The sequence below is a fragment of the Schistocerca cancellata genome, chromosome 2 (assembly GCF_023864275.1).
Source record: "Schistocerca cancellata isolate TAMUIC-IGC-003103 chromosome 2, iqSchCanc2.1, whole genome shotgun sequence".
In the NCBI taxonomy this organism is placed as follows: Eukaryota; Metazoa; Arthropoda; class Insecta; order Orthoptera; family Acrididae; genus Schistocerca; species Schistocerca cancellata.
The window spans coordinates 293930513-293945063 of record NC_064627.1 but is presented as its reverse complement, the minus strand read 5'-3'; the positions used below and the strand labels follow the sequence as shown (position 1 = coordinate 293945063).

At 35.7% G+C, this 14551-nt stretch overlaps 1 protein-coding gene across 5 annotated transcripts in view; it reads right to left on the bottom strand.

Annotated features, from left to right (window-relative positions):
- Positions 1 to 4185: 4185 nt before the first annotated feature.
- Positions 4186 to 14551, bottom strand: part of LOC126161654 (long-chain-fatty-acid--CoA ligase 4) — a 283314-nt gene continuing 272948 nt past the window's right edge. For all 5 annotated transcript variants that reach the window (XM_049917642.1, XM_049917645.1, XM_049917643.1 and 2 more), the window contains 7 exons: positions 14062 to 14259; positions 13834 to 13970; positions 13610 to 13749; positions 10373 to 10545; positions 7444 to 7707; positions 6476 to 6748; positions 4186 to 5344 (listed from right to left, as the gene is read on the bottom strand). In XM_049917642.1, coding sequence (XP_049773599.1) covers positions 5190 to 5344; positions 6476 to 6748; positions 7444 to 7707; positions 10373 to 10545; positions 13610 to 13749; positions 13834 to 13970; positions 14062 to 14259 — 1340 coding nt within the window. In that variant the 3' untranslated portion in view covers positions 4186 to 5189. The remainder of the gene's footprint in view (positions 5345 to 6475; positions 6749 to 7443; positions 7708 to 10372; positions 10546 to 13609; positions 13750 to 13833; positions 13971 to 14061; positions 14260 to 14551) is intronic.

Below are 14551 nucleotides of genomic sequence, written 5' to 3'. Positions count from 1 at the left end.
ATTCTCCCCTTTGTTTCTTTCTTGATGTTCCTGCCTTTTGATCATGTGATTACCATGTATTCTAATACTTTAGCCACATCAGTTTTGTTTGAACTATTTACATGAGAATCTCTGAACCAAAGTGTAGTTTTGCATTTACTGAATTGCTGTAACTGATGAAGAGAAAATGCTGAGTTTGGCAAAAACGTTCTTTTCAACACCATATAACGGCAAATATCTGATTTGGACTAAACTGTTTCCAACTGGTTGTGTGTGGCAACAACCTATTTGTAAACTACAAAGATATGAATTTTGAAAAATTTAGCATTTACCGACTTTAAAAACGCTGAATTATGACTATGTACATAGTATAATCTCCTTCAAATTGGAAGTGCTGTAAACAATTTCTTGCTGTATTTCTGGATGTCAGCTATCCAGTTTTGGCCTATAAAATTACACTGTTCTACAGAAAAAACCTTTTTTTATATTTCTGATAAAAAATATTGTGATCCTAGTTGTATTTTGAGTGCTGAATTGAAAACTTTTTGGTTTCTTTCTGTCAGGAATAGTTTATGAGTAATCGCAATTTTATTTCTCTTTTCAGTTTCTGATATAGTGCAGCAAACGTGAGGTGAAATTCAACAAACAAATGCACATCTTTATGATGTTAGTTCATCACATTAATGGAGGGTGGGATCTAACATAACACAGTAACCTTTGTGTATACACTTTGAAGCATTTATTTGACATGAGAAATTACTGAAAATTGACAATGAGCCACTGCTTTGTAATGCACATCACTTTTTTCTCTTGTATTGTGAATCTTTCTTCTCTCTAATGATATTCCAGCAATAATCTGCTAACATAGGAGGTACCCACTTCCCTTCATAGCGCCTTTCTATGGTAGAAATGTCTTTATGGAATCTTTCCCCATGTATATCCGATACGTCACTACAGCTCTCTGTGAAGTAGTCCAGATGAGAGTCCATCATGTGTACCTTCAAAGACATATTGCACCCCAAATCCTGATATGCTTTGATCATATCCTTCACCATAGCTTTGTAGTTAGTAGCTCTTCTTCCGAGGATGTTTTCCGACACCATCTTGAAACAGTCCCAAGCGGTTTTTTCTTTATCAGTTAAACATGCTTCAAAATTTGCATCTTTCTGCAGCTCCCTGATTTGTGGGCCCACAAATGCACCTTTATTTTTGCATCTGAAAGACGGGGGAATTTGGTAGATAGATATGCAAACCCACAGCCTGTTGGATCCATGGCCTTCACCAATTGTTTCATCAGGCCAAGTTTGATGTGAAGCGGTGGAAGTAGTATATATTCAGGAGCTATCAGACTTTCACGTTGTACATTCTTTTCGCTAACTTTCCATCTTTGCCTAGGCCATTTCTTTTTCACATAGTGAGAATTTCGGTCTCTACTATCCCACTCGCAAAGAAAACAGGCATACTTTGTGTATGCCTTGTTGCATTCCCAGTACCATAGCAATTACCTTGAAATCTGCACATATTTTCCATTTGTGTTCATTGTATTTTAATGAATTTAGCATCATTTGTACGAATTCTTAATTCTCTTAAACTAGCGTAAGCTACTGGAACAGAGGGTATTTTATTTCCGTTATGGAGCAAAACACCCTTCAGACTTGTTTTCGATGCATCTATGAAAAGTCTCCACTCCTGTGAAATATAAGAAGTTCAGCACTATCATCAGGCCAGCAACGTCACTGCAAAATGTCAGTGCTTCGTCAGTTGAAAAATGAGAAATAAAGGCATGTTCTCTGTGCCTGAACACACTGATTTTAGTACTTTGGTGCAGTAGATTATACTCTTATAATCTTGAACCAAGCAGCTGCGCCTTTTGTTTACTTAGTCCTAGATCATGTACTAAATCATTTAAATCTGCCTGTGTTAACAAATGTGGCGATGACTCACTTGTGCAGTGATATAAAGAATCATCATCTGTGATTTCTTCAGTACTACTTATTTCACTGTCACTCGGAATTTGACCTCGAGCTCTTGGAGGTACTGGAAAGTTGTCGGAATGCTGCACTGGCATTCTCACTGAAGGCAGATCTGGGTAAACAATGTGCCTCTTTGACTTTTTGTTTGTAAAACCCTGAATTTTTGTTAGAAATAACAATCATTAACATGGTCCTTAGGCTCCCTCCACACCATGGGAACAGCAAACCGCCACATTCTCTTTACCTTTCCAACACTGAATTAGTTTGCAGTAACATGTAGCACAACAGAAATGTGGTGCCCATTCTTTATCTTGGTCTCCTACCTCTGCTCCAAAGTAATGTTTGTATGCTTTCTTTATGACAAGAAATTTTCTTCCTATTTCTGGCAAAAGTGAACTTCCCACAGATGTAGCAGAAGCTGTCCGGCTTATATCGACATCCACGACGACGTGGGATTTCTGCAAATTTAAAAATGCCACTTTGGTAATACACTTGTATTAAATTAATAGTAGGGAACTAGAGGAACGCTGATGTGTAAAAAGAAGCAGTTTTACCTTCAGCACCAGGCTCAATCAGGTTACACACAGGAACCAAAAAATTCAACCGTGCTCAGAAATATGACAGACAGTTACTTGTCAGCCAAAAGACCCACTCGTTAAGACTGACACAAATTGCGGCTAACGCCACTGTTGTAAACTCGATGCACCTGCCCCTAGGAGGCGTGAAGCTTTACTGCCGAGGCAGCGACCGGCTGTCGCCGTTCGAGTTAATGAAATGTTTCAGGTGGTCTTAATGACATAGGTGTGGCGGGGGATAACCTAATGATGTCCGATTCTTCCCACCTGCTGTTGCACAAGAAATTATCACGTTCTATCACTACTGGATGCGGAAACATACCCATATTTCTCTATAACGTCTGTGTTTGCCATGAATTGTGAATATACATATATATATATATACATATTACATAAAAAGTATCCCTGACAACGATATTTTGTTTACACATTTGAGTTTCCCAGGGTAAAATGGTCTAGAAGCACGTACTTTAATATCAGAAATAGAACCCATGTCGAACAGTGTTATTGGTGCTTTGTTTCATACTTTATATCAATCCAACTTAATATATGGTACATTACTATTTGTGATTGAAAAAAACCATGGCAGGTATCACTTCATTACTTACCAGTATATGGTGTTCACTGTTGCATTTTTTCTTCACAGAGTTTCAAACGTTTCACTCTTAGTGAAATACAGAATTTCAAGTTTACCCTTTCTCACTTCAAAATCTTTACATGTTTGTTTTCCTGTAAAATTAATGCAAATTTTGAACGGTAACACTTCATTTCAGATCAATCTGCACAATATTTTTATGGTCAGTATAAATCAATCTTGTGACTGGAATAAAATGCTATAGGACTTGTTTCAGTTTTGGACACTTATCCCATCTCTTTGCAGTTTCAGTCTACCATAGATGTGTTACTTCCTTCAACTTTGCCAACCAATCAATATCTTTTATACGTCAAATTGACTTCTGTAGCGTTAACTTCACTTTTCTATAATCCGAATGTAATCCCTGATAAGGTAACATGCAACATCAAATTTAATGTTTGAAAGTTCCAGTTAACTTCATTCATTGTTGGAAGACAATGGTGGCTCTCAAGAGCTGTGATCTCATCAAATGTCTTCATACAATTGCTTTTCTTAGTTTATTAATTATTCATCTTTATTGTGAAGGCTAATTAAATATGTCAGCTCCCACCTTTTAGTGAGGATTTATTTTTAACTAACTAAGGTTGAATGTTTCACTTTGAAGTCTCAAACTGCTGAATTCTCACTGTCCTAAAGCATCTCAGAGTAACTGTGGTTCCCTATATTAACTAGGAATGCAGCTCTTGGGTGAAGTCTTAACTAGCCATGGTCATTACAGTTTCAACTGTGGTTGTTCAGCATGCAAGACTTATGCACAACAGTTGCATGTATTAATAAGTTTTATATGACCACATTCTCAGTTTATCTGTAGGAGTATCTGCTTCAACTTAATGTAGAGACCACAATTTACTTACACTGTTTCTAATCAGAATCTTCTACAGTTAAAGCCTCATTTTACAGTCACAATTCCTTACATCCCATTACATATCATTGGATGGTGTTCTGAGAACTTCAGATATTGGGAAGCTTCAATTAAATTATACACTACTGGTTTCTCACCTCCATGATTTGAGGAAATATATAATTTAACAGCAAAATTAGATTTATTGCACATACAAATATCTGTACACATGATTTATACATACTGAAAATCTTTACAGCTCCATTTGACCACTTTTAGCCCCACATGATTTATGTACACAGTGCAACTCTTCCACATACAGTATTATGTAGGAATGTGTGTACAAGGTACACCAATGACTGATGAAATCTTACAATGTGGAAATATGAATGTTTACAAATGTTTAGCACCTTATCCAATTTATCAATTTTACATATGAACAATGTATATATGACCTGTGATGGTACTGCTGCTGTACATGGTACTTTAATGCAGCAGAAATGTTTACAGTAATAATTAAAGCTGAACTCAATTATTTGAATACAAACTGATCTCAGATCAAGATGTGAAGCAGAAATGCCTCTTTTCATTTCATCCGTAACAATTCCTCACATCAGTACACTAACAAAATTAAACTTATCTGGGAATTATTTCACAACAGTGCAAAAAAGGCTTTGCGTGATGTATAATGTGATACTAAATAATTTCATGTCATGTTCATAGTTTATAAGTCAACTGGTGCCTATTCACAGCACATGAAAAAACAACATCCATGCACTGCATGGAATTCTTAAAATTACTGTGCATAGCATTTATGAAATAAGATGATCTCTTGAGCCTATATAATATATTTATGTAAACCAGTACTTTGACATCACTTGAAAGTTCTGCTTAGCTGCTCAGTTTTGAAAGTTTGCAAAAAATATAAATTACAAATGACTGCCCTAAACAGGAATTGCAATAAATACACTCACTAATCACTAAACACAGCAGTAACAAAAATATACATAATGTGTCATTCTCACACAGTCAAATGTTCCTACAAATTCAAATAACTTATACTTTCTTGTACTTTAACTTCCACCCCAATTAGATGATTAGAACCACAGCCAATCTGAAGAGCCTTCCAGCTCATTTCCAGTCCATTGCATTTTAATTTCGAAATCCTTTCTGGATTACTCCAACAATCATGAAGCATACATTCTGTTTATTTCATGCTGGTATCGTTCTTGAATATCCTTGCGTTTCAGTTTGAAAGCTGCTGTTACCAGTCCCATATCAGGTGACCAAACTTCCGTGCAGAGCTTTATAACGGCTGGCATCTCAAACTTTTCTAATTTACCTGTAACAAATATTCATTGTTATTTTTGCACAAATATTCATTGTTATTTTTGCACCAAGTATTAACTCATTGTACATTGAAATATTTAACTTTGCAGTAACTGGTAACCTTAGGATTCACAGATTAATACGTTTACTTTTTAAGGAGCTAAAGATATGAGCAACCTCATGCAATTTTTGGATTAATAGAATTCCCGATCTGAGAAAGAACTGAAAAATGTTAAGTGTTAGGTGTTCAGATATGCACGAAGACTTGGCAAAACTTAACTAACCAATCACCCATTAGCCCCACTACAGGTACTCTCCCTCTTTCCCATCCCAAAATAAAATCTTGCAAATCAATTTTAAAGTATTTTGTTACAAAATGGTATTCTGTTGTAAAATTTGTTTTTGAATTTTATTTTCAACATAAAATGTTAACACATTAGGTTTTTTAGTAACAAAATTGGTATAACAACATAGTCAAGTCTGAACATGCAGAGAGCAAACTATGAACCAGATGAGGAACAAGCAGTGAAACTTTTTTTAGATTGCCTTCCACAGGTTTGATGTGTTGCCCAAAATTACACAAACACTTCGAACTTTTTTGCATGATGAGTTTTGTTACAATGCTGCAAATGTGATATGGATAAAATTTAACTATGACAGACTGAAAGGAAAGATGCTTTTTTCACTTACCCTATTTCAAAGTTTAGTTAAGACATAATGCTGTGCTGGTTTGAGCAGCACTGGATCAAAGAATAAACTGGTTTATCAACCCATGAGACAACTCCAACTCTTGTTGCAATTACATAATGTACCTAGTAATTTACACTTTTGTTGTTACCCGCACAGTACTGGGGGTGTGTTTAAGACACTTCTTACACACCCTTTAAAAAGTATACAGTGAGTAAAGATGAATGACTCACTAAATACGTATTTTTAAAAACTCTAGTGGTTGTCAATGTATCCTTTATGTGCACACGTTACAGAAAATGTGTTGGTATTGTTGTGTTTAATTCAAGTTAAAATGTTTTATCATTTCACTGGACTGATGTATTGAAAAATTTTAAGCTACTGAAGTATAGGTTTTATCTTAAACTCATTTCACCACCACACAAAACATGACAATTTTATGGTTTTGGAAACTTACATTTCTTTCCATGTTCAGCAATTTCTTGAAGAACAGCCTTCTCAACTGCTGGATTTACACAAAGATTTTCAAACATGTCATTAATTCCAATCTTCTTGGCAAGTTCTTCTAGATGAGGCTGGCTAGGTACAACTAACGCGACAGCATACGTCTTTGTAGGATCCCCATACAGACAAATGTTTTCTATAACAGGGCAGGTTTTCAATTCAGATTCTACTTTCCCCAATGAGATATATTCTCCCATCTGCAGCTTCACCAAGTCCTTTTTGCGATCTGTGGATAGATTAATGTGTTACTTTTGAGTATGTGCAAATTAATTGTACAAGTGTGATGTGTGTACTTTCACCACTGATTCTCAACTGCAATGGGCATATGATTTTACAAGCACATCTGTCAGCTCAAATTCTATCAAGATACTTTATGGCAAGCTAGAGGTGTGCTAAGTTTGACACTTTTACATTAAAGTTACAGGTAACTGAATGCAATATATAAACTATGTATATAAACCACAAATGCACTGTAATATAATGAAAGCTGAACGAAATATGAATTGTATTACAGGACTGTTTTAATAATAGGGCAGCGAGGACAATGAATTTTTTCAACAGATGCAAAGAATTTTTTATTTTTTATAGCCACTATGAACTACTACATACCGTCTCTCATATGCCTTCCACATTATTAAAAGGAAAGAACAACATAGATCACTGTTATATAATACTGCTGGCTTGGCATGCCAAAAATAAGTACCAGCAGTTATGTTTAACTGCTATCTAAAATTTTAACATGACAATTCTAAGTAATTTGAAACTATGCTTGCAGAATAAAAGTCAGTGGTTCAGCATTTTAAATAAGATTTAGGAATTGTGGAACACAGTAACTCAATTAGTACAGTCACAATGCAGTATTGTCTTTAAATACTGATTTCTTGGAGATCAAAAAGTCAGGAAAATAGTTTCACAACTCACCAATGATTTTTATAACACCATCTTCATGGATTTCACCAATATCACCAGTCTTAAACCACCGTCTTCCATCTTCTTCAAAGAAGTCTTCTTTTGTCTTTTCTGGATTTTTGTAATAACCTGGTGATATGTTGTCACCACCTATAAGAATTTCTCCTCGGGGATAAGGTTTATCTCTCACCCTGTAATGTCCTTCTTCCCAGTCTGTAAGTCTCACATCACAAACAGTTGTTGGTCCACCTACACGGCCAGTAGTTTCATCATGAACTGCAAAGAGAATAATTTCATGCTTATATATTAATACTGAAGACTAACAGCTGTGATTACAGAAACCTTACTTTACTGTTAAGTAATCCACATACCAATTTGCATACCAAACATATTTGCTTGATTGAAGGCTGGAATGGTAATCAGTATATGGTTTTAATGAAGAGAAATCTTAATCTTAAGTAGCAACCATTATACATCAAGGCTGCAAGATAGCACTAACAATTTAGATGATCTGTATGTATCAGGCTGATAAATTTTGCAGTTCAAATTCTGTGGATGCCTATAGAGAATTGGCATCACAAAGAGATTTTATAAAAGTAAAGTGATTAAAACTACTAGCATCTGGTATACAACTTGGCAAATGAGCCTTAAATGAAATGCTATCTACATCTATATTCATATTCTGCAAATCATTGAAGTTCATGGCAGAGTACAGTGCATGCAAATGGAAAATGGTGGAGATCTTAATATGTGGTAAACAGTATGATCACGAATTAGTCTTACATCAAGTAACTTTGTGTGTCCATTCAAAGCGACTATTAATCAAATTGCGTGCATATGGAGTATCGTCCCAGTTGTGCGACTGGATTCAAAGTGCGAGGTCATCCACATGGGTACTAAAAGAAATCTGATAAATCTCACCAATCTAAGGGCTGTCAATTCAACTAAATACCTAGGAATTAGAATTACGAGCAACTTAAATTGCAAAGACCACATAGATAATATTGTGGTGAAGGCGAATGCTTTGTTGGCAGAACACTTAGAAGAAGCGACACACACACACACACACACACACACACACACACACACACACACACACACACACACACACACACACACACACTAAAGAGACAGCCTACATTACACTTTTCCATCCTCTGCTGGAATATTGCTGCAGGGTGTGGGACCCTTACCAGATACGATTGACAGAGGACATGGAAAAGTACGAAGGGCAGCTCGTTTCGTGTTATCGCACAATAGGGGTGAGAGTTTCACTGATATGATATGTGAGCTGGGGTGGCAGTCACTGAAACAAAGGCAGTTCTCTTTGTGCCGAGTTCAATCACCAACTTTCTCTTCCGAATGCGTAAATAGGGAGAAATGATCATCATAATGAACTAAGAGAAATCAGAGCTCGAACGGAAAGATTTAGGTGTTCCTTTTTCCCACGCACCATTCAAGAATGGAATGGTAGAGTGGAATGGTAGAGAAGCAGTATGAAAATGGTTCGATGAACCCTCTGACAGCTACTTAAGTGTAAATTGCAGAGTAACCATGTAGATGTAGAAAGTGCTCGGAGGTAGAATGACCATAAATTTAGCTGTGGAGAACACAAAGAGTCAGATTTATTACATTATTACCTGTGAAGGAGATCACTAGAAATTTTTTTTCTATTTTTGTTACTCAAGCCACTGCTTAATTGGAGAAACAGAAAAGTTTGCATTTTCTTTCAAAGAAACCACAGGGTTAATTGTGAACTCCCAAACATGGTCAAATTGCAGTGGGAATCTTTACATTGTAAGAGTTTTGCATCGTGAAAAATCTCCCACAAATGTTCACCCCATGTTCTAAAGTGAGTCCAAGAATCACTTCCCAATGCTTGTCTCATCAAAGCAATGATAAAAATAGACACTTTAGCTAGTACAGAAGGAGGGTTCTGTCATTTCTTTCCCTGCAAAACAGTGGATAGTGATATACAAACAGAGGTAGGAAAGAGAAAAAATGGCATTTTTAAACCAAGATATTCCATTTTGGAACATTTTTGGTAATGTAAAGTGTTGGCACAAAGTTTTAAACTGAAAATTTCAAAAATGACCTGTTTAGTGTGGAAATAGAACTAACCAAGCTTAGAGCACCTAAGCATAGAGCAGAAACTAACTTTAACAATATGGCAATAAGAGAAGTTGGGGGAGCAGCTGGAATGATTGAAACCATTAACCATTTCTTTTGAAAATTCATCTTTAGCATCTCATGTAAATCTAGTTGCTGAATTTATTGATGAGGGTTAGCAGAGTCAACATATGTCTTCATGAACTGCAGTTTGATCAAGATTTGTATGTCAAGAGCACAAGCCATAAGATAGAAATATATTGTATCTCTGAATACAATTTGAGATCTGAAACATTAAAGGTAGCTTATATGACTGCATGTCATTACAGCAACACGTCAATGTTATATCTTCTCCCAGGCCTATTGCTGCTCAACAGTTTTTCATTTGTATTCCAGCCAGGGTGTTCCATACCTCATTGGAGTTTGAATAGTAACATTATGTTAAGGGACCTATTTTCCTCTTTCAATGTGTCAACATTTAAGAAAATCACTCACTTTTTATAAGATGTAAAATTAGACAATTCAAGCATCAATTGGCCATCTGTCACATGGAATTCATCTGGCAATTTATTTTTCCCTTCCACTTTAAGAGTATGATCACCACTCCAGTTCACACATGCATCTTAATATGGCCCACTTATTTTTGTATGAAATACTTACAATCCCCTTTGGGTTGATGACTTTATATGGGAGCTTCTGGCACATGGAATGTTAAGAGCATGCAGACATTTCTAGTACAGCAACTAAGTACATTAACTGAAAATTCACACTTTTGAATGGCACAGCAAACATTAACAGGCTAAAGGTAATTTCAGATAGTTTTACAACTTACCATCCATAACTGTGGCAGCTGAGCAGGTTTCTGTAAGTCCGTAACCTTGAATGACTTTCACACACAGGCAAACTTTTATGAGTTCATGAGTGTCAGGAGAGAGGGGGGCACCACCACTCATTATCATACGAACTCTACCTCCAAGTAGTTCCCTTGGTTTCCTGAACACCAACCTGAGAAATAAAGTTTTATGAAACTCTCCTGACAGCCTACAAACGAAAGTTTATTTGTAAAAATAACAGCCAACTTTTTTGTAGCATGGCAACTCTCATGAATTTAAGGTTCTGCCAAGCTGACTCTAATAAATTTTGTACAAAATTATTACTCATTTTAGTGGACCATTTTAGAATTTCAGATACATTCAAATATAGTAAAGTGAGCTCCAACTTATATTTGGTAGCAAAATTTTTTGCAAGATATTTATCAACATCCATTTCATAACCTTTTCCTGATTATCAGAACTAGTATGAGACCATTCACAGCCAACTGAATGCTTGGCGAACAGTCTATGGAAATTTATTAATAATGTAACAATTTCACACCGAGTCATCGAACAGTGGCCAATTCGGTAAGGTCTGTACTACTTTGACTCAAATTTCTGCAGAATCTCTGATTAGTCAAGACCCAAAATTTCATAAAAATTTCTCTTTTCCGTAAATTTGCCACATAAGGTTTACAACCTATGAATTTTGAGCCTTTTGTGATTTTATCTTCCTCAAAAGGATAATTGAAAAACCCGAGCATGTCGACAGCTTAATGTGACTGTACAAATTTCAACAGATCTATTATAATTACCTTTGCAATCCTGTAAATACTTTTCCTGTGGTGAGAACTACATGGGTAAATGGTCACTTTTTAACACAGCAATGAGCAATAGTGGGCAACTATGTATCGTTTTAAATGCATTTCTCACCAAGAAGTCTTCAGATACCAGTAATCCTTTTCAGAGTGATATACTATCAAAGCTTCTTTTCAAAGCAAAACTGAAGCTTTACAATTTAACAACAGTTATTCATATTGTTAAATTGTGCATTTGCATTGATGGATACATTTTATTTTTTCATTTAACCAATTCATGTTTATTATAATGTTAGTTAGCATTAACTGGATGGTGAAATTCATACAAGGAAGGCCAATTACAAATGTTACAGGTGGATTATTTATTGGTAGTTTCCTTCAGATATGTTTTTGCTACTAACCAATTTTGTTTTGTCATTTCACCTATTTACATAATTTTGGTGCAGGATTTTCAAGCATAAGGAGGGAGAGCTATTTGCCCAACAAATTTCACAAAAATCTTAATCAAGGGTGGTAAAAAACACATTTCAGATAATTAACAGCTTTTAGAGCAATGTATCTTGGCAGAAAGAGCGACTGGACAAATCACAAATTAAGTAGTAACATTACCAAAAACCCAGAAGTGAAAGGAAAAGACAAAGTCCTGATAACTCATTTTTCAAGAAAGGAAATGCTCAAAGCAAAGACAACTTTCACACCAACAGTTGATGCTGGTACTACCAACATTATGTTTCAGATGACAGGCTCTGAGGTCCACAACTATTTCGTGTACCCACAATATTTCAAGGCAACTATGTGGTATCAGGTGGTGACAGCTGTCATTGCTAGAAAGTAGCAACTGTCAGTGTCCACACAGCTAGTCTGTTATGGAGACCCCACTTGAAAGTTGAGTATGTGCAACAGAGTTGCTTGCACACAGCTGAGTCTCTGAATATATTACCAAGAGCAAAACTGGCCTTTTGTACAGGCACCAGATTACCTGTGCTGCTACTGTCATTGAGTATCACTGGCTAGGATCCAAACAAAAATTGTTAGAGGGCTCTCAACATGTTGCTGTTTAATTTTCGTCCTATTCTTTTTTTCCCTCTATATCCAATGGTGGGCATGGTTCCAGGCTGGAAATAACCAACCCTGAGTGCCTTTTTAAAGTTGTTCACTGAGCAAACATGCCTTTCTTATCACACCCCCAGAAAGACAAGACTGCAAATTGAATCCTTGTTTAGTCACCTACTGCAGATTTATCTGGTTGAATCTGATGTAGATGATAGTGTTCATCAAAATGGTCTTAGACACAATAGGCCAATATACAGCATTCCACACGAGGAATGCTGTATATTGAGGCCAAGATCATCTGACAGGTTATAACAAATTCATTAGCAAAATGGAGGAATTTTGGATCTTGTGAAACATTTGTGTATATGGTTGAGGACTACACTTTTGGACTGGAACCTATCATGAAATTAAGTGAAATTATTGTTGTAACATATTGTTGAGGTCATTGCAAATCCAACAAGCTCCATTTGGGAAGTAGTCTTCTTTCAAAGTAATCTTCCCAGCATTTGCTTTTAGGAATTTATGAAAATCATCAACAACCTAAATCAATTGCAAGACAGAGCTTTGGCTGCCATCTTGATTGAGTTTTAGTGTCTTACCATAGCATCATATCACTGCTTTTACTCCCAAAATATGTTATCTCTGTGACAATCCCACAGTGTTTCCTAGTTTTTTGTTTTATGTCCAAAATGTGCAAGATCGATTTGTTTCCAGTTGAGGCATTTAAGTATTAATGTAAAATTTACTTCACATTGGAGACTAAGACCTCTACAAGCTCTGAATTGGCAGGCATTATTAGTATGCACTCCATTACTTTTAACTGTTTTCAGCATGATCACAGCATAGCCCTAACTGCATATTCTGAAAGACCAGCACTAACTGCTATTATCTCTTGATATAACTGGTTCTTTAATATATTTAGTAAATGTGAGATAACTAAATCATATGAAGCAGTATGCCCTTTTCAACATTTTAACAAATTTACCTAGCCAGTTGTAATGGCACACACGGGCTAACAAAGAATTCAACTGAAGCATTAGCTTTCTCTACTTGCACAAATAATTGCCAGAGGTGACAGGAACAAGTGACAAAATATTCTAGGAGTGACTGAAGATTAAACCTTTCAAGTTTTGGTCCAGTACTTAGCTGTACTTAACACTATCATCAAAAAGACAAACAAAACTGGAAACTTTACCAGTTTTCAGATGAACCATGTATATGCCTTTTCCCAAAAAAAAAAAACAATTTTACGTACATTGTTAATGTTAAATATCTAATATGTACTAGCACTTTGTTACTAATTTTTTACAGCATTATTATTCAAGTGGTTTACAGGCTCTTTAAAACTGTTAAAACTACCTATTTACTCCAGACAAAATTTAGTACCTGTTAATCAAAGGTGTGTCAAAACCTCTTCTCATCCAGGTTTTTCTGTAGTTGAAAGCAAATGTAAATAGAGCTCTTTGGAAGGCACCACTTTTTGTAACTTTGTCACCTATTCCTTTGGAAATACGATCCAGAATGAGCTGAAATCAATTCAAAAGTTGTATTTAACATTGTGTTCTTAGTATATTTAGTGTGTACTGCAAGTAGAAGACTAGTATACTTACAGGTACACTAGATAAACATGTTGGCCGTAGAACAGAAGCATCTCCTTTTGTTCCTCTTTTGATTTTACTCGATGTGTCAATCATTGTTAATGGTGTCGAGTATCCAATAGGTACCCCACACAGCAAGCACACCGACTCTGGAAAAAATAAAATAAAAAATAATAATAATAATAATAAACATGACAATTTATTTAATAACTAAAATAGATTTGGCATAAATTTGCTTACCAACAAGAAGTTCAAAGACGTGAGCAAGGGGAAGGTAACCTAAAAACACATCAGCATCTGTAATTTTAACAGCGTCCGAATATGCCTTCAGTGTGCTCATCATATTTCTGTGTGTCAGTAAGACTCCCTTGGGTACACCAGTTGAGCCACTTGTGTACATGATTATTGCAATGTCGTCAGGCGTTGGTGATACTCCGCCTGTTGGAAATTAAGGGTTCACAAGATTACTGGATGTACTGATTATTTGAAATCTAGACAGTCTTAAGTTTGTAACCATGATCGCAATCTTAGATGAAATCTAAAACTGATAATTTCAAGCATAAATTCTTCCAAATCAAAATTGTACGAAGCTTTATTTTTAAGTGCACTTTTACCACTACATTTGTCTGATAGTGATACTACATAATTTGGGAGAACCCTGCAGATTTAAGGGTTGTGTTTACATCAACAGTATCTACATTAAACAATCAGAATTTTTACAAAAACCAAT